This window comes from Nannobrachium achirus, assembly GCF_963921795.1.
Source record: "Nannobrachium achirus genome assembly, chromosome: 18".
NCBI classification, from domain to species: Eukaryota; Metazoa; Chordata; class Actinopteri; order Myctophiformes; family Myctophidae; genus Nannobrachium; species Nannobrachium achirus.
In genome coordinates, this window is record NC_137825.1 from 4,672,753 (window position 1) to 4,697,657 (window position 24,905).

A 24,905-nucleotide genomic window follows, 5' to 3' on the forward strand; every position below is an offset into this window, starting at 1 on the left:
TCAAAATTTGCTGAATAAATTAACACTGGTGACCACTCTTACATGACTGTGGTATCTTGGACTCGGTTCATTCATCAAACAAACGTTAAAACTGTTAAACAAACAGGACAAGGAACAAAGTTCTCCAGGAACTCCAAACTGAGAAAGTCAACGAGGAATTAAATATGTTTAAAAAGCCTTTATTATCGTTGTTAAATCATTACAATAGCCAACATGTTTGAACCACTGAGGTCTTAATGAGGGCTTCATTGATTAAAACTGATCAAAAACTGACATGCAGTCATCTATAGTAAATACGGTAATTACATGCAGTCATCTATAGTAAATATGGTAAAAAGATGCAGTAATCTAAAGAATATAGGGTAGATAATATAGGTATAATTTTTTATGAAACAAATTCAACCATACATATGGTATTGCATATATATATATCCTAGTAGCCTTGTGGTTCTCAAAGTGAGGCCCTATGGGTTAATGGAGGGAGTTCCAAATGGACCCTTACGGTGATGTAACTGAGCTGTGTACAAAACTAAATCACCACCTTCTTAAACTAATGGCCTGTCATTTTAAGTTTCAAAAAAATAAAGATCTAAAACAAAAATGTATATGCTTTTTAATAATTTCACCACAAACGTTTAAAACAATTTATGACGATTAATATATATAAAAAATAACTACTGGTAGGCCGAACATGTCACTTACAGTATGTAACTTAAAGGGATATTCCACTTTCAAAAAAACTTTTTGTCATTGTATGGTCTAATCAGGCTTGTATGAACACCCTGAACAGTTTTTAATTTTCTTCATTCAGTATTTAGATATTTGATGTAAATGTTATCTGGCCCTCGAGGCTCAGGACCTCTCCCCACACACACTCATTGTAACTTCAAACTCCATTTTAACCATGATAGATTCATTAAAAACACCCATTATTTTTTATGGTGACTCATACTACCCTCCTAATACCTGAGCAGGCCTTGTTTTTTCCATAACATTTTTCATGTATTTTTAATAATTCTTTGGGAAAATGGAAAAGATTAAATACAATAAAAATATATAAAAAATAAATGTATCCTATTTAATGAGGATTAAATAGGATTAAACCTGAAAAAAGAGGGAAAAAAGAAAAGGCCATTTTGGCTATCTAAAAGGATCAAGAACAGCACAATCCCTTTCAATAATAGGAGATGATGAGGTGATTTTTACCAGAGGTGACCACAGTGTTAGGCTATGAGGAGCTGACTTAGACAAAAATATAATTTTACTCAGCAAAAAAATTAACTACTTGGGCCATTAGTTTAATAAGTTGACAAAATGGACCCTTACAGGTCTGTAACTCTGAGAGGGTACAACTGGGTCCATTTGGAACCTCCTCCTCAAGTAAACCAGAGGGTCCCCTGTGAACCACTACAATAATATTGATGTCATCACTGTGCTGCTGTAACTTATATTTAGCATCTAAAAGCTGATTGGACACACGCTGTGTTTCCACCTCTGTCCACCAGGAGGCAGCAATGTCTGCATCTCTGAAAACACAAACATCAGATACAACCACACATTGTTCTGTTCAAAGACAATAAACAACCAATGAGAATTACACTTTATTACCTGTGGGAAGCATTTTAACCAATAAGAATTACACTTAAACTATAGAGAAAAATGTAACCAATAAGAATGAATTACACTTTAATTATAGAGAAAAATCTACCTATAAGAATGAAACTTATTACATATTTAAATTAGTTAACCTATTTAAAACTGTTAGCTGTAGAGGAAAAAACAACCAATAAGAATAGAGGGTATGTGCAGGCATAAATTGAATGGCAAATCGAGTGGCAAATCGAGTGGCAAAGTGAGTTTAACGTTGTTTAACGTTGTTTAATGCAATCAGATAGGACATGTATGGGCTGTCAAGACCAAAAAGTAGTTTTTTTTTGCCACTCAGAAGGCGTCCCTGCATAACTTCCGTGTATGATGATGATGTCACGCATATACCCTCTATTTGACAAGTATTAACATTTTCATAAACCTGTGCACTAGTTTTATCAGTTTGATGAATTCTGAAAAGTTTTATAAACAAGTGTTTGTGTCAAAATGTAGTTTCTCACCTTCAGTTGGTTGTTGTTGTTGGCACCAGAATACGACCTGATAAGAAGGACAGACAAACAGACAGACAGACAGACAGACAGACAGACAGACAGACAGACAGACAGACAGACAGACAGACAGACAGACAGACAGACAGACAGACAGGTAAAAAGGTAATAGTTTACAGCTCTCTGTGATGTGGTTGTGATGGTGCTGTTGAACACACCTTTACTACACCTTTACCTTGTTTCTTCCACTGGTAGCAGATCATTAGAATAACATGTTAATTAAACATGTTAATTAGCAACAATTAAACATGTAAATCACCTCTTTTCTTCCAGTGGAAGTAGATGAATCCAGTCAGGAACAAGACCAGACCCAGAACCAGACCTGATGCTCCGAGGGCCAGCTTGTTCTTCACTCCATCTGGCATGGAGTCATCTGGTAATACAAATTATTTTATATTTATTATATCATATCATATCATATCATATCATATCATATCATATTATATCATTACAGCAGATGTCAGCAGAGTAAAACGGTAAAACGAGGTGTCAGGGTTCACTCCTCAGTCTCTGTATGGTCAGCTTTTAGACATGTATTCCCTTTTTCTGTTTTTTGTTTGGTTTAATCTCTATGTTCTGTATGGAGTGTATGGGAGGTCTTGTAACTAACAGATTACATGCAGTGATAGATTACTGACCTCAGTGCACAAACAGAGGTTCAGTCATGATGACAGTAGTAATGGATTACAGTAATAGATTACAGTAATAGATTACAGTAATAGATTAGTAGATTAATAGATTACAGTAATAGATTACTTACCCCAGTGCACAAACAGAGGTGCAGTCAGGCCAGGGTGTTCCACCATGCATGAGATCTGCTCTCCTGATCTGTGACACACACACACACACACACACACACACACACACACACACACACACACACACACACACACACAGGTATGTACATCATGTTTAGACTTTAAATAGATCGGGCAAAAACCTCTGTTTTTCAACTTTAACATTTTCTTTAATCAAGCAGTGCTATTGAACACCGTTTAACTCTGTGAGTGGGTTTTACAAATATGAAGGTGTGTATTTCTATGTATAGGTGTCTATTAGGTGTGTACCTGGGTGTGTACTCCAGGTAGGAGTGGTACTGGTAGTACCAGTAGAGGTGTGTATTTCTATTATAGGTGTCTATTAGGTGTGTACCTGGGTGTGTACTCCAGGTAGGAGTGGTACTGGTAGTACCAGTAGAGGTGTGTATTTCTATGTATAGGTGTCTATTGGGTGTGTACCTGGGTGTGTACTCCAGGTAGGAGTGGTACTGGTAGTACCAGTAGAGGTGTGTATTTCTATGTATAGGTGTCTATTAGGTGTGTACCTGGGTGTGTACTCCAGGTAGGAGTGGTACTGGTAGTACCAGTAGAGGTGTGTATTTCTATGTATAGGTGTCTATTAGGTGTGTACCTGGGTGTGTACTCCAGGTAGGAGTGGTACTGGTAGTACCAGTAGAGGTGTGTATTTCTATGTATAGGTGTCTATTAGGTGTGTACCTGGGTGTGTACTCCAGGTAGGAGTGGTACTGGTAGTACCAGTCTCCATCAGGCAGCAGATCAGTAGAGGTCACACCAGAGGTGATTTCTTCTTCTCCTCTCAGCCAGGTCACCAGGATCCGTTTAGGGTAGAACTCATAGCTGCTGCACCTCAGCATGTGAGTGTGTTTACCACCACCAGGGGGCGTCTCTGAGGCCAGTCTCACGAAGGGCACCACTGTAGGAACAACAGGTTAAGAAAATAATAATAAGAGGTATAGTAATAAAATAGTAATTATACAAAATGTTATAAATATTATTATTAATAATGTGTTCACAATTTAATTTATACTATTCTACACTTGTATTATAATCTAATTATTACACATTTCTCAGATCAGAACTGAAAACTACTTGTTCAACCTTCACTCCTTCATAGTACAAATCAATAAAACTTTTGAATAAATTAGAAATATTTCGGCACATGGATCAATGTTGTATAATCATTATGGAAGCTCTGCATATCAATGATTTATAATGATGTCATGTTAATGTTTATGAGGTGATTGAGTGTTTAGTGCTGGTCTGAGATCAGCTCACCTGTCTTCTCCAGAGCATTGGAGTAGTCGATCTCAGCGTTGCGTTTGCAGTAGGACTCTGCACGTGCTTTCCTGTAAGCCATCTCTCTAGGATCTTTATTCCAGCTCTCTGCCTGCTTCACACCAAACTCGGTGTAGCCTACAAACTGACCCACCCTGCTGTCAAACTTGGTGATCTCTCGCTTATAGAAACTATATGAGGATATGTACTGTATGTCCTTCAGGTCAGTGGAGTTGAACACACAGCGGTTAGCACCATAGAATAGAAACCCATCTGGAAACAACATTTAAGTGTCCTCAATATTTTTTTCTCTATAATATTATTTTCTCTATAATGTCAACACAGATTTAATGTGTGAATTATCATGTAATTAAATAAAGTTTACCTGCTCCATGGAAACAGATGAAACACAGTGAAACACAGAGCCAGAGATTAGCTGAAGTCATGATGAGTTGAGATGTTTCAGAGTTTAGTTGATGAGTTGAGATGTTTCAGAGTTTAGTTGAAGTGTTGATGAGTTGAGATGTTTCAGAGTTTAGTTGAAGTGTTGATGAGTTGAGATGTTTCAGAGTTTAGTTGAAGTGTTGATGAGTTGAGATGTTTAAGAGTTTAGTTGAAGTGTTGATGAGTTGAGATGTTTCAGAGTTTAGTTGAAGTGTTGATGAGTTGAGATGTTTCAGAGTTTAGTTGAAGTGTTGATCAGTTGACATTCTGATGGAACTGAACACTTTCTCACTTGTTTAACAGCGTCTACTCTACAACAACCAATGAAATAATATTATTCACTCTCATCACTTGTTACCAGGCAGACATCAAACCAAAACAACAGCAGATTAACATGATTTCTATTGGAAAGAAGCTGTATATTATATTTTCTATTTACTATACTGTAATTTACTCCAGTAAAAGTTGGATTGCAGGACGTTACTATTTTTACCTAATAGATACCTATTTCCTATTGCGAGGGGAATTCAGTATTTTCAGCCCAACACAGCTGATTCACTGCCCACAAGGAGCACGTGAGCAATTAGGTGTTAAGAGTCTTGCTCATCAACATTGCTATACCCTGGCCTGGAATCGAACCTGGGACAACCAGACAGGCTCCCTAAGCTTTCAGCTATGCCACCCCTAAACATAGATAAGAAGTTTCAGCCCAACAGTTAGCATTATGACCCTCTGTCTGGAATGAGTGTGGAAATATAGCATCCCTCTTCATCTTCAAAGTTGCCCACCCCTATAATTAATACCAAAAAGAATAATCTCAGGGGGGAAAAAAATGTGTGTGTGCGAACGGGTGTCCGCACACGCGCACATGAGCCCACTCGGACCTTCCAGAAATGAAAATCTCCGGGTTGGGATTTCTGCATCTGTATGGTAGAGTATGTTAATATAACTTATACAATCTGTATGGTAGAGTATGTTAATACAATATAACTTATACAATCTGTATGGTAGAGTATGTTAATACAATATAACTTATACAATCTGTATGGTAGAGTATGTTAATACAATATAACTTATACAATCTGTATGGTAGAGTATGTTAATACAATATAACTTATACAGTCTGATGGTAGAGTATGTTAATACAATATAACTTATACAATCTGTATGGTAGAGTATGTTAATACAATAAAACTTATACAATCTGTATGGTAGAGTATGTTAATACAATATAACTTATACAATCTGTATGGTAGAGTATGTTAATACAATATAACTTATACAATCTGTATGGTAGAGTATGTTAATACAATATAACTTATACAATATGTATGGTAGAGTATGTTAATACAATATAAATGTATACAATCTGTATGGTAGAGTATGTTAATACAATATAACTTATACAATCTGTATGGTAGAGTATGTTAAGTAAGCAATTTACCCCGAGTGAGAGGACATTATGCTCTCATAATGTCCGCAGTGAGGGTGTTATCGGACGAGGCGCAGCCGAGTCCGATAACACCCTCACTCAGGACATTATGAGAGCATAATGTCCGACCCCGAGTGGTAAATAGCTTTTCTACCACTTTTTCCCGTATACATGAAAGAAAACACATAGTTGTAACTTGCAAGGATCTTAAGTTACAATCATTATTGCCTATAAAACTTCCGCGAGACAGCAGATAGTTCCACAAACAACATCTTCTACTCACCAACAGATGGCGCCAACTCCATACTAATCCATGCGTCTAGCTTACAGCTAAGCTAACGTCAGTTAGAAGTACCGTTCCGGCCGTAAATAGAGGCTGTTCGCTTCCAGAAAGGCATAGGTTCAGAGAAAAGGGGCTTTAAAGTTGGCGGATTGCATTGGATCCAAATAAATCGGCGACTATAGCATGCACGTTAGTAAACATAGGACCGTTGCCACCGTCATTTGTTGGTTGGGGGAAAGGTGTTCCGACTACCTCCTGAAGTCCCCGGATGTACACTGAGGTGCATTGATCTCGGACAAGTCCTCATACAACTTTGCGGCAGTTGTTTTGTCATAACCTCCGGAATTTAGCCAATCAGAATCCAGTATTTGAACACGTGACTAGAAAAAGTGGTAGAATACAATATAACTTAGACAATCTGTATGGTAGAGTATGTTAATACAATATAACTTATACAATCTGTATGGTAGAGTATGTTAATACAATATAAATGTATACAATCTGTATGGTAGAGTATGTTAATACAATATAACTTATACAATCTGTATGGTAGAGTATGTTAATACAATATAACTTATACAATCTGTATGGTAGAGTATGTTAATACAATATAACTTATACAATCTGTATGGTAGAGTATGTTAATACAATATAACTTATACAATCTGTATGGTAGAGTATGTCAATACAATATAACTTATACAATCTGTATGGTAGAGTATGTCAATACAATATAACTTATACAATCTGTATGGTAGAGTATGTTAATACAATATAACTTATACAATCTGTATGGTAGAGTATGTTAATACAATATAACTTATACAATCTGTATGGTAGAGTATGTTAATACAATATAACTTATACAATCTGTATGGTAGAGTATGTTAATACAATATAACTTATACAATCTGTATGGTAGAGTATGTTAATACAATATAACTTATACAATCTGTATGGTAGAGTATGTTAATACAATATAACTTATACAATCTGTATGGTAGAGTATGTTAATACAATATAACTTATACAGTCTGATGGTAGAGTATGTTAATACAATATAACTTATACAGTCTGATGGTAGAGTATGTTAATACAATTTATTACCCGGCTTGGTTGAATGCTTGATTCTGATTGGTCAAGCGCTGAAATCAGAGGTCTGATATTCCCCGATAACAGACCGCTCCGCTCTGTAACAGACCGCTGCTAATCAAAGACTCAGAGCACCTGCTGCAGTCAAGCTGCACTGCGTGAATCTTGTGCTGTATCCAACATGTCAGCCATGTAAACAACCACACAGCGACATTTAGAACTAAACGTTGCTCTCAAGAATGTTTTAAAAAATATTTAAAGCGAGAAATAGACGACGTAGTGTCAGAAAATGGATTTGATCTAATCAGCACTTCCTTGTTTTACAAGGCAACCGTGTTGCGCTAGGGGGACGCCCAGCGCAACACTTGTGGAACACTTCCAGCCGTCTAAGGAAATACTTTGTTTTGTTTTTAGTTTTGAGTCAAATTATAATTTTTATTTAGTAGCCGGGTAATACGCGGGATAATGAATGGCTCCTTGGTGAATGACGATATATAACATCCCTTCGGTAATCAGGCCGTCGGTCTGTTATATACCGTCATTCACCACGGAGCCATTCATTATCCCTTATATAACATTATACAATATGTAGGCCTATGGTAGAGTATGTTAATACAATATAACTTATAAAATCTGTATGGTAGAGTATGTTAATACAATTTCTAAAACGGCTAGTCTGATCGTCTGGTTTCCCTTTAATTGCTGTGGTATGTGAGACTATAACCCACACCTTTAATCAGTTTTATATCAAACCCAGGTGCGTTATTTCTTTCCACAGTGTTGTGAAGCTAGACTAGAGAACTTGATTGCAAGTAACAGGTGTGTTGTTTCTGCAGCCTGGCTGGGAACTACTTTCTTGTAGCTGGGGACTACTTTCTTGCAGAGCAGACCTTATAGTGAATTATTAGTGAAATAGAACAGTTTTAATACATGTCAATGATTTTTCATGTTGCCATATTGTAACAGTTTTAGAAAAGCAATAAGCCACGCGAGGCTTGTGGTTACCTGTATTTTACACCGGCTGAGAGGGGTGTCTCCCTACGCCTCTCAGCCGGTGTAAAATACCAGGTAAGGCCTAAAAAAAAACAACTTTGGTTTCCGGTTGGCTGTCATTTTAGGGCTGAGTAGGTAGGGAATTTATTTTATTTTATTTTTATTTTTATTTTTTTGTGGGCATGATGGGTAGCAAGGAATTGTATTGTATTTCCTCATGGGAAGGATGGGTAGGTAGTTTTTATTTTATTTTAATGTTTAATTTACAGTTTTAATGAATCATTTAAAACATAATTTTGTAATTGAATTTGAATGTTTAATTACAGTTTTAATGAATTATGACAAATGAAATCATATTTCAATGTCTTCAGCGATACTCTTATTCTGAAGAGATTAAGAAGTCGACCACCGTCTGGAAGTATTATTGCATTACGAAAATGACCACCGCCTGGAAGTCTTATTGCGGCTAGCGCAACATATCTTATTCTGAAAAGATCGGCTACCGGAAGTGTTAGATTTGCCAGCTTAGATTTGACAAAATAACACAGCTCGGCGAGCGAGCGACAGAGAGCTGAGCCGTGAGCCCGCAGTCGCACCATAACCCAGAGAGACACGCGGGGGTCCGCAAGCACTGTTGCTGTTGCCGTACAGTCTTTCAGAGGAATGCCACGCTGTTATAAATGTTTCGACTCCATCTCACGTCTCTCTGTGGCTGTGCAGGGCTCAGCTGTACTGGTGGATGGGCTGCTAATTTTGCTAGCATCGCTGTTGTTGTTGTTGATTGTGTGTGCGCTTGTTTGTGTGTGTTTGGAGGAATACAAGAGCCGCTTCCCAATTCAGAGTGTGCGCCCTTCGTAGTGTAGCCCGTGTAGGGCCATGTGGTCGCACCAAATATATTTTTTGTAAGACGTTTTTTAATCGGTCGGATTTTGACTTAATTTTTTTTATTTTATTTTTTTCACTCCAAATGCCAATAAAATCATCTGGGTCGCACGTATTTAATAGGGTCGGTCGCCAACCGGAAACCAACAATTTTTTTTGTTAGGCCTAACCACTCGCCTCTTGTGGCTTATTGCTTCAATAACTTATAAGATTTGTGATAATAAAAGTATGGTGCCCACTGCCCAGATGTCCCTAGTGTTCTCCTGTCCCACTAGTATTCATAATTTCTCCCCAGTATTGAGTGTGTTTAGAGTTGTTATTAATAATTAGAAATTAATGTTTCCTACAGGGGAACATAGAACCTTTTTTAAGTTGAGTGGGGAACATTGAACCTTTTTTAAGTTGAGTGGGGAACATTGAACCTTTTTTAAGTTGAGTGGGGAACATTGAACCTTTTTTAAGTTGAGTGGGGAACATTGAACCTTTTTTAAGTTGAGTGGGGAACATTGACCTTTTTTAAGTTGAGTGGGGAACATTGAACCTTTTTTAAGTTGAGTGGGGAACATTGAACCTTTTTTAAGTTGAGTGGGGAACATTGAACCTTTTTTAAGTTGAGTGGGGAACATTGAACCTTTTTTAAGTTGAGTGGGGAACATTGACCTTTTTTAAGTTGAGTGGGGAACATTGAACCTTTTTTAAGTTGAGTGGGGAACATTGAACCTTTTTTAAGTTGAGTGGGGAACATTGAACCTTTTTTAAGTTGAGTGGGGAACATTGAACCTTTTTTAAGTTGAGTGGGGAACATTGAACCTTTTTTAAGTTGAGTGGGGAACATTGAACCTTTTTTAAGTTGAGTGGGGAACATTGAACCTTTTTTTGTGGGGGTAAGTGGGGAACACAGAACCTGAGGAACATAGAACCTTTTTTGTGGGGGGAAATGGGGAACATAGAACCTGGGGAACATAGAACCTGGGGAACATAGGTACGGTCCCGTTAAATCTATCCACTTTTGGCGCCATCTTCCTTGTTAAATATCTTTGATGCAGCAAGATCGTGTCAGTCTGTAGTTTTAAAGCTTCTTGTCTAGCATGCATGCAGCAAGTACTTGTGACAGCGGTGTGTAGACAGTGTACACTATCTTCAATCTCTCTTCCATCTTTGTCTAGCAATTCACCCTTTCTCAAGTCCCGCTCGTTGTCCTGCCCCTCTTCACACCCATTGGTTGCTGTGTCTTGGTGGGACACTCGGTGGGACACTCCATCCAGTACCATTGTAATTCAGTTGCTTAATATAGTTATTCTGTATATTCAATTATCATTTCAAACTTGGTTTCTTTCAAATGGAGCGGCTCAGTGGCAGTATAGTGACTCAGTATGTTTTTAAATGTTTTCATTTCTCCAAAAATTATGTTTTAGCAAATTCAACATAAAAAAGGCGGAACCAGGGCGGTAGAAGGCAAATAGAGCCTACTGATTGGTCAGTCAGGGACCAACCATAAGGCTAACAAGGTACCGGTAACTGCTGCGTTGTGAGACGCAATGGCAAGGATTCAGACAAAATCACTGATCAGACGAGTCTCACACAGAAGCCTACAGGCTATACTAGCACTTTGCATGGGAAGTTTGCAGCAGTAGTAGATAAATCTGGCATTACAAAAATTGGATCACTATCGAATATCTTTTAAATACAATGAGAAGGAGCTAAAATACTTTGTGTTCAGTCTGAGCAGACTGAGAAAGGTTGCTGTCTCATCATGGCTTGGTGGCTGAGTAAACATGGTGTGTGTGTGTGTGTGTGTGTGTGTGTGTGTGTGTGTGTGTGTGTGTGTGTGTGTGTGTGTGTGTGTGTGTGTGTCAGAACAATCTACACATTGGTACTTCAGTGTTACGTTCCACGTACTGTAGGTTATCTGTTATTTTTGTGTCTTCCTCCCCTCCTGTTTCTCCTTCTCATACTCTCAGGTCTGATCAGCTGTCAATCAAACCATTACCTGGCCCCACCCTCATCCAATCACCACCACCTGCTGTCTATAAAAGGCTGGGCTCCACTTCAGCTCATAGTGTGGTATGCTATGTCCAAAATACAGCTCCTGTAGGATTTTTGTGCCAAAATTGATTTTTCTGCAGATTTTGGTTCTATAGGGTCCAAACTATCAGAAAATGACGGGGGTCAAATTTTCCGACCCCTCCCTCATTTCCTGGGGGCGGGTCACATCCGTTTTGGACCTATTCGGCTATGTATTCCCAATTTCCCATAGTATTTTTTTGCTAATATTGATTTGTTTGCCGTTTTGGCTTCTATAGGGACCAAACTATCAGAAAATTACGGGGGTCACATTTTCAGACCCCTCCCTCATTTCCTGGGGGCGGGTCACTTCAGTTTTGGCACTATTCAGCTATGCATTCCCAATTTCCCATAGGAACTTTTTGCTAAAATTGTTTTGTTTGCTGTTTTGGCTTCCATAGGGAACAAACTATCAGAAAATAACTGGGTTGACATTTTCAGACCCCGCCCTCATTTCCTGGGGGCGGATAACATTTTTGGCCCTATTCGGCTATGCATTCCAATTACCCATAGGATTTTTTTATTTTTATTTTTTTTGCTAAAATTGTTTTGTTTGCTGTTTAGGCTTCTATGGGGACCAGACTATCAGAAAATGACAGGGTTCACATTTTCATACCCCTCCCCCATGTCCTGAGGCAGCTAGGGGGGAGGGGGGGTTTCAGTTTTGGCCCTATTCGGCTCTATATTCCCATAGATTTTGTTTCTTCTTTTCTGTTTCTTTAGGGACCAAACTGTCAGAAAATGGGGGGGTTCAGATTTAGCATGCAATTGAAGATGCCAGGGCAGAGCCCCTGTAGGAAGATCTTCCATGTGTCCCATAGCATGATCTGACGGAGGACGATTATTCTATCAAAGTTCTTATTGTTGATGCCATGGGTGTGCTTCAGAACATGAAAAAGACAAAAAGCTGTCAGATCTTCAGGATGCATTCAACAAACGCATCATAACGATGATGGCTGGCTATGTTGAGGGTCGAGTTGTCTTCGATAGGTAATATGGATCAGTCGAAAAATACGAAGTCTTCATCCAGAGATGAAGCTCACTATGTCCATCAAGGAACTCCTGCCTGTGTGATCAACCAAGGAGAAGTTGACATGTGTTAGGCCAGGGACTGCTTGAGTATTTCTCAAGGGACAGTTCTTTCATGCTCATGTCAGAGAGTAAAAGGTACATCAACCTGTCAACCATCCATCAAATGACGTCACAGGTTAAGCCCCGCCCCTTTTTGACCGGAAGTCCCGCCCCTTTTTGACCGGAAGTCCCGCCCCTCGCGTTATACCGGAAGTCGTAGTTTTGGCGGTTAGATTTGAATTTCAAAAAAAGAGCGGTAAAATAAAAAGCGGGAAAAAAGAGCGCTTAGATTTGAATTTAAAAAAAGAGCGGTAAAATAAAAAGCGCGAAAAAAGAGCGCTTAGATTTGAATTTTTTAAAAAGAGCGGGAAGAAATGGTGAAAGGTATTGCAAGCCTTCTATTCCTCTCTCATCACAAGGATGTCCACGCAGTGGTGGTGGGGATCGGATCAATGGAGGGCTGGGATTTAGAGAAACAAAAAGAGCCTGACTACCAGCCGCGGGGGGCACACTGTTTCCCGCTGTGTGTGCGCCCTGTGAATGAGAGCCGATGTCATTATTGTCATATACCAGCTGCATGGGTTATGGAGAGGCGGAGGAATGTGGGGAATGCGGGGAAGGCCGCAAGGGTTCTGCCCCCCTCTCTCTCTCTCTCTCTCTCTCTCTCTCTATCACTTCTGCCGGGAAAACAGTGTTATAATAATTCCATTCTGAGGTTCATTCATTCATGTGGTAAATTGTTTTGTTACGGTGCCATCTGGCATATAGGCTGTTCGATAACCCAAGAATGCCACTTGTTGTTCTAAGTTTTGGCGGGGTCTTTTTTGTTCCTCCCTCATCATAAGGTTGACCCAGTGGTGCTGATCTGATCTGCGGAGGGCAGGGGAATGTAGAAACAAAAAAACAAAAAAAGAGAGAGGCCTACCTTGATTCATTCATAATTCCATTCAGAGGTTCATCCATTCATGCGGTAGATCGTTTTGTTAGGGTGCCATCTGGCATATAGGCTGATCAATAACCTGACGATGCCTCTTATTGTTCTAAGTTTTGCGGGGTATTCTTTAGCGGCTTTATGACGTATAGTGCAATTGTGATGGCATGGTATAAATCAGGGTACGTGCTGAACGACTGTCACATTCTGACACAGTGAGTGAAATTTCTGAAGTTGGACACCAGCCTTTCAACTTGACTTCATCATGAGTTTTCTTCTTCATTGTGAGTATGTGATATTATTATTATTATTATTATTACATTCTATCAAGTGTGTTATTATCTAGTTGCATTTAGAGTTATAGTTAAATGTTGTGTATATCCAATGTTCAAGGATCAATGTTGTTTTTCTAGGAGGCCAGTTGTGAATCCTGTCATTGAAGACGCAATTCAGCGACTTGAGACGGGTGAGGCCTCGCTCAGCCCAAGCCAAAACCGCACGTTTCAAGAGTGCCTTAGCGGCGATCTTTTCCCCACACCCCCACCAGATGACAACCGTGGAGCTAATGGTTCTGAGGAGTTCATAATAGCAGGAGGATCTGAAGGTATGATTTATATGTGATTTATTGAAAAGCAATCCATTTCTATGTTCTTGGATTTGTAAAGTATTGAAACCAGTAAGACTCCCTAAGCGGTATTATTGCACTGTGTATTTGTAGTAATCTCACATAGGCTCTCTCTCTCTCTCTCTCTCTCTCTCTCTCTCTATGTCTGTCTGTCTGTGTGTGCAGATCTGGAGATAATAGACCTAACACTCTCCCCAAGACCCCCCTCTGAGTGTGTGGATTCATCCAGCCCTGACCGAGGTAGTTATTGTTATTCTAATGAGGCATGGTTGATTGGAGTTATACAGAGACACGCACGCACACACACACACACACACACACACACACACACACACACACACACACACACACACACACACACACACACACACACACACACGCACAGTGCACACACACACACACACACACACACACACACACGCACGCACGCACGCACGCACGCAGGCACGCATGCACACACACACACACACACACACACACACACACACACACACACACACACACACACACACACACACACACACACACACACACACACACACACAGGAAGGCCCCCTGTCGCCCCACCAACTCAGCCTCATGCCTCGCAACAGCAACAACGACCACAAGAACAACTTGCACAGGTTAATATAGATCGACATCAGATTCCCAGAGCTGAAGTGACAAGAATTGTACAAAATACTTTTCGAGGTTTTTTCCGTGCTATCACTGAGGCCCATGAAAGTTTAATAGATAAGTATTTTCGGCGTCTAAACAAACGTCTTGGGCGTGCTAGTTCAGAAATAAGACGTAGGCGTAGAGCCCGCTGCTGTAAAAAACTGCAGTGGACTCCTAAAAACAGCAACAACAACAACAACAACAACAGCAACAACAACAGCATGTAAAAATGATTCCCTCAGTCTAATACATTTCCTGCTTGTAGATAAAAAACAATAACTGTAAACAAATTATGGATCACACCACATCACCATCATCATCTAGTGGTTCACAACCAATAGGAGATACGAATGTAGAGCAAAATTCTCAAAATTCTCAAAATGAAAGGTCTAGGCGTGTTGAACCCTCTATATCCACCACCTTACTGGACATGGTCGCTGCTTTAAATACAACGCCAGATAACGCTCAACAGGCTGTAGAGAGCAATTTAGGTCTAAATGTAATCCACGAGGAGGATAGCCCTGGAATCGATCCTGCTGGCATACAAGCAGGGGGTCGCACTCAGGGGCCTGTTATACAGAGCAATGTTTTTGATTTAATTGATGGTCTCCTCGAACAGCACGGGGGAAACATGCAAGTCGTACAGAGAGATATTTTTCGCAACACAGAGATCAGGCAATTTCTCAATTTTCCTCAACCAGGCAATGTTGCAGATTTTGCCCAATTTTATGACATTGTGACAAATGAGTTACAAGATAAGGTGACACATGCTTTGCAAAGAGCTGGTGTCAGCGAACACGATGTGGTCCAAGCAGAATTGCGAGCAAACAGTCTTCAAGATGATGTTTCAATGATGATACGCTATGGTGAGAGCGACAACACAAATTTTCAACAACTTCTGGATCGTCTTTTTCAAAGTAACCGCGAAGTTTTGTCTGACAGTTCTCTTGAACTGGTTATTCAAATAGTCAGACCCCATCAAGGGAGCGGTAATAATAAGAGGCGATTTGCATCTTATGGTGCCTCTCAGGCCATCCCAAAAAATGCACGGCATCTATTTGTCATTCCAAATAAAAACAGCACATGTTTTTCCGTCAGCTTAGCAGGGCTCATCAACCCCGATAAGGCTATGGCAGAGATCATAAAAGAAGGGGAGTCTATACACACACAGGTGGGTTTGGGTCTTAATACCGCTGTGACAATGACAGAGCTTCACATTAGACTATTTGAAGACATGTTAAATTGCAAAATTGTTGTTTACTACCAACCAGGCCCAGGAAAAAATTTAATTCCATTCTCGACAACTAAACCAAAAGATCTGGCTGAAAAAACCTACTACATGCTCTTACACGATAACCACTATTATGGCATTTACAACGTGAAAGGTTTGTTGGGAACGCGATATGTCTGCGATTTCTGTTATCATGGTTATGATTGTATGAAGAACCATAGATGCGAGGGATTTTGTTCTGTGTGTTTCTCCTCATGCCAACAGAGTGGGGACCCGTACCGATTAATAGAATGCGATGGGTGTCATAGAAAATGTCGCAATGACACATGTCACCGACGTCATCTAGAAAAAACATGGCACCCTAAAGCAGAAAAAAAGGCCAGCCTCTGTGACTTACATAAAAAATGCCAGAAATGCAATCTGCTCTACTATGTTGCTATGACAGACCCCCCTACACCTCATACGTGCCTTGTTAAATGTTGTGACATCTGCAAACAACCCCTTGAAAAAAAGAAAATCAGCGAGGCCGGTGCCATTAGTCTCTCAGTAGAAGTAGAAGAGGGAGAGGCAGAGAGACATCAATGTTTCATGCAGCGTAAAACAAAAAAAACATTGGAAGAAATAGAAAAGAAGCATTATGTGTTTTTTGACTTTGAAACAGAAAGCCTTAATGGAGTGCATAAACCCATGTACGTCGTGGCACTGTCTACCCGTGACAACAAGCCATTCACCGCTGAGGGACCTGATTGTGCTGTTAAGTTCCTAAAACATTTCAGAACAAAAATAAACAAAGGAACAACATTCATCTCACACTATGGAAAGGGTTTTGATAACTACCTTATACTGAATGCGTATGTGAAGGAAAACCTAGACCCGTTCATTATAACTACAGGGAGTAAAATTGTATTGATTCAGGATCCAGATTTTAATTTAAAATTTCTGGATTCATACTCATTCATTCCGATAGCATTGCGGAATTTCCCGAAAGCCCTTGGATGTAAAACAGAGGAGAAGGGGTATTTCCCTCACCTCTGGAGCAGTATGACTAAATTCGGATACGTTGGCGAGATCCCTGCAGCACATTTTTATGGACCCGATCAAATGTCTGTAAAAGAAAGGGCTAAATTTCTCTCATGGTATGAGGGTGTCAAAGACGTGCCATTTGATTTTTCCGCAGTTCTAAAAGAATACTGCTTTAATGATGTTCAAATTCTAAAAGAAGGTGCATTAAAGTTTCGCGAGGAGTTCATTAACACAACCGGTGTTGATCCGTTTGACGCGGTTACTATTGCATCAGCTGCGATGTCTGTGTACCAGACTAACTTTCTGAAACAGAACACAATAGCAATCCCTGACCCCCGGCATTATCAGAACCAGTACAAATCATACTCAAACGCATCCATTCAATGGTTAGAGTTTCTCTCTCACAGCCGGGGTGAACGGATAACTCATGCATTAAAGGGGGGCGAGGTGCGAATAGGCCCATACCATCTCGATGGCTATTATGAGAAAGATGGCGAGCGGATAGCTATGGAATTTAATGGTTGTTGGCATCATGGCTGCCTTCAGTGCACAAACCCGCATGACATATTCCCGTTAACAGGTGAGAGATTCGACGAGCGGTATTCTAATACTTTGAAAAAACTGGACAGATTGAAAAATGAATTTGGTCTCAAAGTCGAAGTAATCTGGGAGCACGAATGGGAGGCAATGAAAAAAGATAACCCTGAAGTGAAAGCATTCTTAACCCGTTATGTGAAACCTACAATTACAGATCCACGAGCTGCTTTATATGGGGGTCGCACGTCACCAGTGTGTTTGCGCTACACTGCTAAACCAGGTGAGGAAATCCGATATGTTGATTTCACCTCGCTCTACCCATTTTGTCAGAGTAGTTTTTCCTACCCGGTTGGACATCCTGAAAAATTGTTTCCACCTTTCGAGAAACCAGTGTCAGAGTATTTTGGCTTAATCCATGCAAAGGTTTTTCCCCCGAGGGGCTTGTTTTTCCCTGTCCTACCGACTAAAACCAGAGCCGGGAAACTAGTTTTCACTCTATGCCATACCTGTGCTGAAAACAACAACCAATCCTCTGACTGTGCCCATACAGATGAAGAACGAGCGCTTACTGGTCTTTGGGTAACCCCTGAATTCAAGGAGGCTCTTGCTCAAGGGTATGCTGTTGCTGAGGTATTTGAAATTTGGCATTTTAAAGAACAATCGGACGAGCTTTTTAAAGACTACATCCAGTGCTTTTTGGCCCTAAAGCAAACAAGCTCAGGTTGGCCCAGCTCAGCCACTGATGCAAAAAGCAGACAAGAATACATTCAAAAATATGAAGAAAACCAAGGCATCCGTTTAGACCCTAGCAAAATTGAGCACAACCCTGCTAAAAGACAAATTGCCAAACTGTTGTTGAATTCTCTATGGGGAAAAATGGCCCAGCGTTCTAACCTCCTCACTACCACGATAGTGAAAGATCCTGTAAAATTATTTGGATTTCTCTTTTCATCAAACTATGAAATTTCAAACTTCCATTTCATTAATGACGCAGTGGCCCTTGTTAAATGGCGCTATAACTCCAAAGCTGTTCTACCTCCCGGTGACACAAATATTTTTTTAGCCGCATTTACTACCGCTCTGGGGCGTCTTCAGCTTTACAAGGAATTATCTCGGCTAAACACCCGTGTTTTTTATCTGGACACGGACTCGTTGATTTATCAAAGCTCACCTGAATATACCTATGAACCCGAACTCGGAGATTATTTAGGCATGCTCACATCCGAGTTGGATCCTGGTGATTACATAACAAGTTTTGCTTCAGCCGCGTCGAAGACTTATTGCTATAGCACCAAGAATTCTAAAGTCACTGTCAAATGCAAGGGTATAACCCAGAACTTTGAGAATTGCGCACGTGTAAACTTTGACAGTGTCACGCAAATGGTCGAGGGTTATATCTCGGACCGCAAAAGCACTCAGACAATTCCTACCCAATACAATAAAATTGTTCGTGATATGAAGTCATTTGATCTATACAACCGACATCGTGAAATTAAATTCAAGGTTGTGTTTGACAAGAGGCGTCTACTCAATGATGGGCGGACAGTGCCATTCGGTTATTGATATGACATGATGATGGTGATGATGATGATGATGATGCTTTGTACAGTTAATGTTTGTTTTTTCATTACTGACTTTATTGGGTTTTGATTTTTTGATTTGTTGTAGATGTTCTGACATGTTATCTTGTTTATTAAAGTGATGTATTATCTACTTAGTGTAACACGTTTGGATTAAAAGTTTTTTGTTTTCAAATATCTTTGATGTATTTCTGGAAATGTGTTTCAATGTGCCGTGTTAATAAAGTTGTCTTTTATCATACTCAGTTGGAAAATAAAGTCACATGCAGGAGAAAACATCCTTTTTTTCTCTCTCCTTTTTATCTCCTCCTCCTCCTCCATATGCTCTGGTGCTCTCCATGGTGCTGAAATCCTATACTGTAGCAATGTAATGTTGATTCAGAGGGCTGTTTTTTTTCTGCCGAGGGTTCTATATGCATGTTCCTCTGAAATACAATCAAACAGTTATTACTTACATTAAACTAGATTTAATAATAAATCTTGCTTCTCAGCCTGCATTGGTGTCACTCTGTAAAAACGGTCTATGATAGAGGGGTTAGTGTAAGACGGCTAGGTATAATGAATGAAGTAAATTTCGATCCAAGGCTCGAAATGCCTTTCTCATGCATTGTTGCAGGGCCCTCAGGCTCAGGGAAGAGTTTTTTTGTGAAGAAACTTCTACAAAACATGGAACATGTATTTTCAAGAATCCCGGATCGCGTAGTATGGTGTTATACGTCATACCAGCCTATGTATGATGAACTCGCGCAACAGTTGGATATAACTTTTATAGAAGGCATTCCAGACTCTTTCACAGATGATGCTCTCTTCCCTAAAAATCAACACAATCTTGTAATTCTAGATGATGCTATGCAGGCCGGTTCGGATAGTGCTGAGTTAGCCAAGGCATTTACTCAGTACAGGCATCACCATAATTTGTCTGTGATCTATCTGGTTCAGAACCTCTTTAATCAGGGCAGGCATGCGCGAACAATAGGTTTAAATAGCTCATATTATATAATCTTCAAAATTCCACGGGACAAGACCCAACTCGCCATTCTGGCTCGGCAAATGTTCCCTGGCCATAAGGATTTTTTTATACAGTGCTATGAAGATGCCACAAATGAGCCACATTCCTATATCTTGATAGATTTAAGACCCACATGTCCAGAACGTTTTAGACTGAGAAGCGGACTACTTCCCTCTGAGTGGCCTGTTGTTTACATGCCTAAAAAGTAAAAATGTCAAAGAGGCTAAAACGCAACCTACCATTTTTAAAAGCAATACCCACACTGCGCCCACAGGAGCGTAAAGGTTTTTTGGCGCGTTGCCCCGATGATCTGATATTAGCGCTTTGCGAGATTTGCTTAAATATATTGAAGGGGAATGTGCCTCTGAACCCCAAGCAATATAGCAGGCTGCAGAAACAGAAAAAGTTTATTAAGCTTTTTGCAAACAAGAGAACATCGGTTATGCGTAAACGAAAGGCTATAACCCAAAAAGGCGGTTTCCTATCTGCTCTTTTAGGTGTGGCTATTCCCCTGATAACCAGTTTAATTGCTGCACGTAAATCATGACCAGTTTCAACAAAATGTTCATGCTCTCGGAGCAGCAGCTGGACAAATTAATCGCAAAGAAGAAGTCTCAATCAGAGAGCATTACTGTCACAGCGCAAAATGATTTGGAAAGGAAAATGGAGGCTGTGCTAAATGAAGCAGGAATCAATGTTTATGAAAAAGCAAAACGTTATAATATACTACTGCAGAAATTACTCACACTTATTCGAAGTGGGGAACATGATGATCGTGAAATAGCATTGAAATTACCTTCACAACGGGGCGAAACATCTCCAGATGGAGTAAGCGATGGGAGTGTTCCTCAACAGAATCAAACCCAACAAGATGAAAGCAGTGAGGACATCTTACAACTAATACCTGCAAGGTCTAAGAAGAATGTATCCTATATTTTACAAAAGCTTCAAGAATCTGATGGGGCACTGACATGGAATCCTTCAGGAGAAGTCTCTATCAGGGGACAGCCTATTAAAGGCTCACATATTTTGGATTTGATGAAGACTTTATCTCAGCAGCAGAGATCGCGTGTTCACACTTTCCCTGCAGGCTGGGAATCATTTCTACATGTCATTTCTGAATTAAATATTCCTCTTACAAGTATATCCAATGTCTATGCACGCAAACAAATTCAAGATCTGAAAGAGATGCCTACAGTCACAGACCCCACGGCCCCATATACAAGGAGACTGAGAAAAAAGAAAGTTAATCGGAGCCAGCGAGAATCTACACAGCTACCGTATTCAGCTGACCTTGTTCGTGCCAGCGCGAGTGCTACACCTATGGAAGATGGAGATGCTGATTTTGAAACATCTAACTACCCTCCATACGCGCTATGGTCCTCACCATTTTCTCCTAATCCTAGAAATTGGCTCCACTTCACCGAGTGAACAATAATAATATCACTCACATATACCTCTATATCCATAAAATAAATAATCATGTACAGCGGAAATGATTGTCAATAAAGACATTTTTTTATTTGAATAAAAGAGTATCTTGTATTTATTTCACACACAATCATGACATTCATTAAATAGTTTCAAAGAGCATGCATTCTGAGTATAGGTTTTAACAGAGTTTAAGCGTCTAATACATTTCCTAAATTTTCTCACAAAGCTAGTCACCAACATGTCATTTTTTCTCAAATTATCAGAATAGAGTCTCATAGTCTCTTGGAACGATAGCCCTTTTGCCCTATGGCTGATATAGTATATAACGTGAGCCCCGCAGGTGGTTGAAAAATCATCTTGCAATTGACGGCGGTTGAATCTTATTTCATGAGCATTACGTGCCAGGAAGGTGGTAAAGCTCTTGGGATAGAAAGAAGCATTGGGGGGATATCCATATGAGTCAAAGAAGCTGGCCTTTCCAGACTCCGCTTCCAAAACTATTGCTATCCAATGCTCTCCTGGCTTATCCTGAGGATCAGTGTTGACAACAAGATACAATGGACGCTCATCAATTTTAGATGGGAGTAAGTCGCACGGGTATACCCCACCAAAGGCTGGCCCTATGATAGGTTTTAATATAGACTCGATTTGATAGCTATCCATCTCTTGCTTAGCTTCTTTCTTCTTCTCTTCTCTTTATGTGATGATTCAATATTCCAAAAGGACGTTTCGTCTTGAGTTGATGTGTATCAGACTGTCATAGCACGAATAGACCACTAGAGTGACAGTGCTTGGCAACGCCCTTCTGAACCGTAGGTCTAAACGACAGGTACCATTGACCGAGGCCGAAATGGCTTCAGGGTCTAGTTCTCCGTCCCGTGCCAAATTCAAAACAAACAGAGCATAACCCTGTTCAAAATCCTCCCTGTTTATGCAGAGTCCTTCATTTTTCATATGTTTATTTGTTCCCAGGAACAAATTATAAAATTCTCTCGCGGTGTGGTGTTCGCCAAAATTAGGCGAAAATGGTTTGCAAATATGTCGACCGTTCACTCCTAGAGCCAGATATTCCAAATCGAAGTGCTGGAATCTGCAAAAGAAATTGCAATCAGTTAATATACGTGTTTTAAAAAATCAGGTAAAATAAGAAAATGAGATTATATACATACAGTATATACATATATATTACTATACCTGAAAGGGTTGCGATTTCGACTTCCCACCCACGCTGTGTGGTCGACCAGCCCAATGACAATATATCTAGGAAGCTTTCCTAGAAATAAATTGTCTTGAGAACAAACTCTTGACTGGGCGGGGAGTGTGTAATTTTTTACGTCCACGCGGCTTATAGGATACAGGGCATTCGATTTCATTAATGCAGCACTGTGCCCTAGCATCACAGCGGGGCTGACATCCACCTTCTTCACAAAAATACTGGCTCCCATTATTTTAAGTTCGTAGGTTTTATCAGCAGGACACATCAGAGTGAAAATGCTCTTAGCTTTCACAAGTTTTAATTTCACGTCGACATTATTTATCAATAGACGCTCTGAGAAAAAAATATCCGAGTGCAGGGGTCCCATTAAGGTAAACTCCTTCGATTCCTGGCAGTATTTCGCACGGCTAACAAGGCCCGGATTTGGACCATCCGCTGCCACATTGACTGAATCCAATTCTTTTTCATCTTTATACCATAGGCCGGCTGAAAATTGCGATTTTAATGCTTCAGGACCGAAATTCAGGAGGGTTTCGATCATGGCCCTATAAGGATGTGTAGCACTACTGCAACTGATAAGCACATCATTTAGGCTCACATCCACTTGCGAAAACATGGTGTTAAGAGGATACTGTATAATTCCTACTCCATCTGTATCTGCCAAGTCACTGCCATCAGCTTTAACAATTTTAAGACGTAGATGGAGCAGTGTTGAGGCTAAATCGAGATAGCGATCGCCAGCACCTGGTATTACAAATTCCAACACATTCTGATCCGCTAGGGAGTTCAGGGGTGTGACTTCTATGTAATTAGTATCATCGACACTCAACTGCGTATAGGATGGCAAAAAGATATCAAGCTCTGATTTCGTTATCTCGGTTGTCCTCTGGAAAGACATCTTTATTTGTTTAAAATATATCCTCTCCTAGCCTGCGTTGTCGTTTTCCTGGTCTTCGCCCTGTCTTGCGCTTAGACTGTGATGCAGTCTTTCTCCGTTTAGGGTTTTTATAACCTGCTTTGGCTAAAGCAGACACAGATCTTTTCCTTTTTCTGCGTGATAGCCGTGTTAGCCCTGATCCTTCCTGTTTACTCTCTGGTCCTTTCATCAAACGGGTAGTTACAGCCGAGACCACATCTGATGCGATTCCTTTCGCTGCCGTGGATAAATGAGGCTTTACAATTGTTGCCCCGCGTTTAATAAAAGGCATGATAAATCGAAAAGCCCGTGAAAGCACAGAGCCAATCCCACGGCCATACTGTACAGGGACGCCCTGGAAACCAGGAAGTCCTCCTCCTCCAGCCTGATTTGTGTAATAGGAAATGAATCTTTGATGATCCATTTTGGCTTCCTTTCTTATTTAGAGTATAGAGTTAGTCTGAGGACGAAAATGTAATTTTACAATTGTTTTACCATAGGCAAACCTTATATACTTATTGAGGTCACTCTTAATTTCAATCTTAACCGTGTCCAGCCGTGTCTTGTTCACAGGTATGTAGTGTAGCTTATTGTATGATATAATGACAGGTTCACCATAAGACCCCTGCTTTTCAACAATTCTTAAGAGGGGGGTTTGATACTCCCCGCAATGTTGGGATTCGCAGATATTGCTATACACATAAAAGCAATATTGACCAGCATATATATCACAAGGGTGTGGTGGTGTAAACTCGGCCTTGAGTCTGTACCAGACATCTGGTTGAAATCCCAGCATGTATGCCATAGGCGCTTGTAACCTTAAAGAGTAGATATCACTGGCATACACAATAACCTTTTTTAGGATTTGATTATAAACTAAATGTATATCCAAATCAGCATCCTGAAACATTAAATTCATTTCCGAGGCCAATTGCGGGATGCTGTCATAATGTCCTGTTTTAATTTTCTGATAAATCGGCGGTTGATCTTTCTTTGAATGATCGATGACATCATAAGTACACTCCAGGCTGACAATATTATTCCATGTGTGACAGTACATAATTTCTGCTAACGCTACGTCGTATGGAGCATTCAACTCTATTGGCAGCGAAAGTGAGATTGTATAGTCCGAGCTGGTATTTTCAGGAAATATGTCATGACAGGCATTTGACGGTAATGTCAAATAGAAAGATTTGCGTTCCTCCATCCTTCTACTGGTTCAGTTCTTCTCCAACTGACTGTCATTGGGCGAAA

At 40.1% G+C, this 24,905-nt stretch overlaps 1 protein-coding gene across 1 annotated transcript in view; it reads right to left on the reverse strand.

Annotated features, from left to right (window-relative positions):
- Positions 1–2,110: 2,110 nt before the first annotated feature.
- The window catches only part of LOC308302696 (H-2 class II histocompatibility antigen, E-S beta chain-like), a gene marked incomplete at its 3' end in the record, with an annotated part of 71,655 nt that continues 48,860 nt past the window's right edge, over positions 2,111–24,905 (reverse strand). Inside the window, exons 3-6 of the mRNA XM_080746987.1 lie at positions 3,653–3,869; positions 2,917–2,984; positions 2,416–2,529; positions 2,111–2,145 (exon numbers count right to left, since the gene is read on the reverse strand). Coding sequence (XP_080603113.1) covers positions 2,111–2,145; positions 2,416–2,529; positions 2,917–2,984; positions 3,653–3,869 — 434 coding nt within the window. The remainder of the gene's footprint in view (positions 2,146–2,415; positions 2,530–2,916; positions 2,985–3,652; positions 3,870–24,905) is intronic.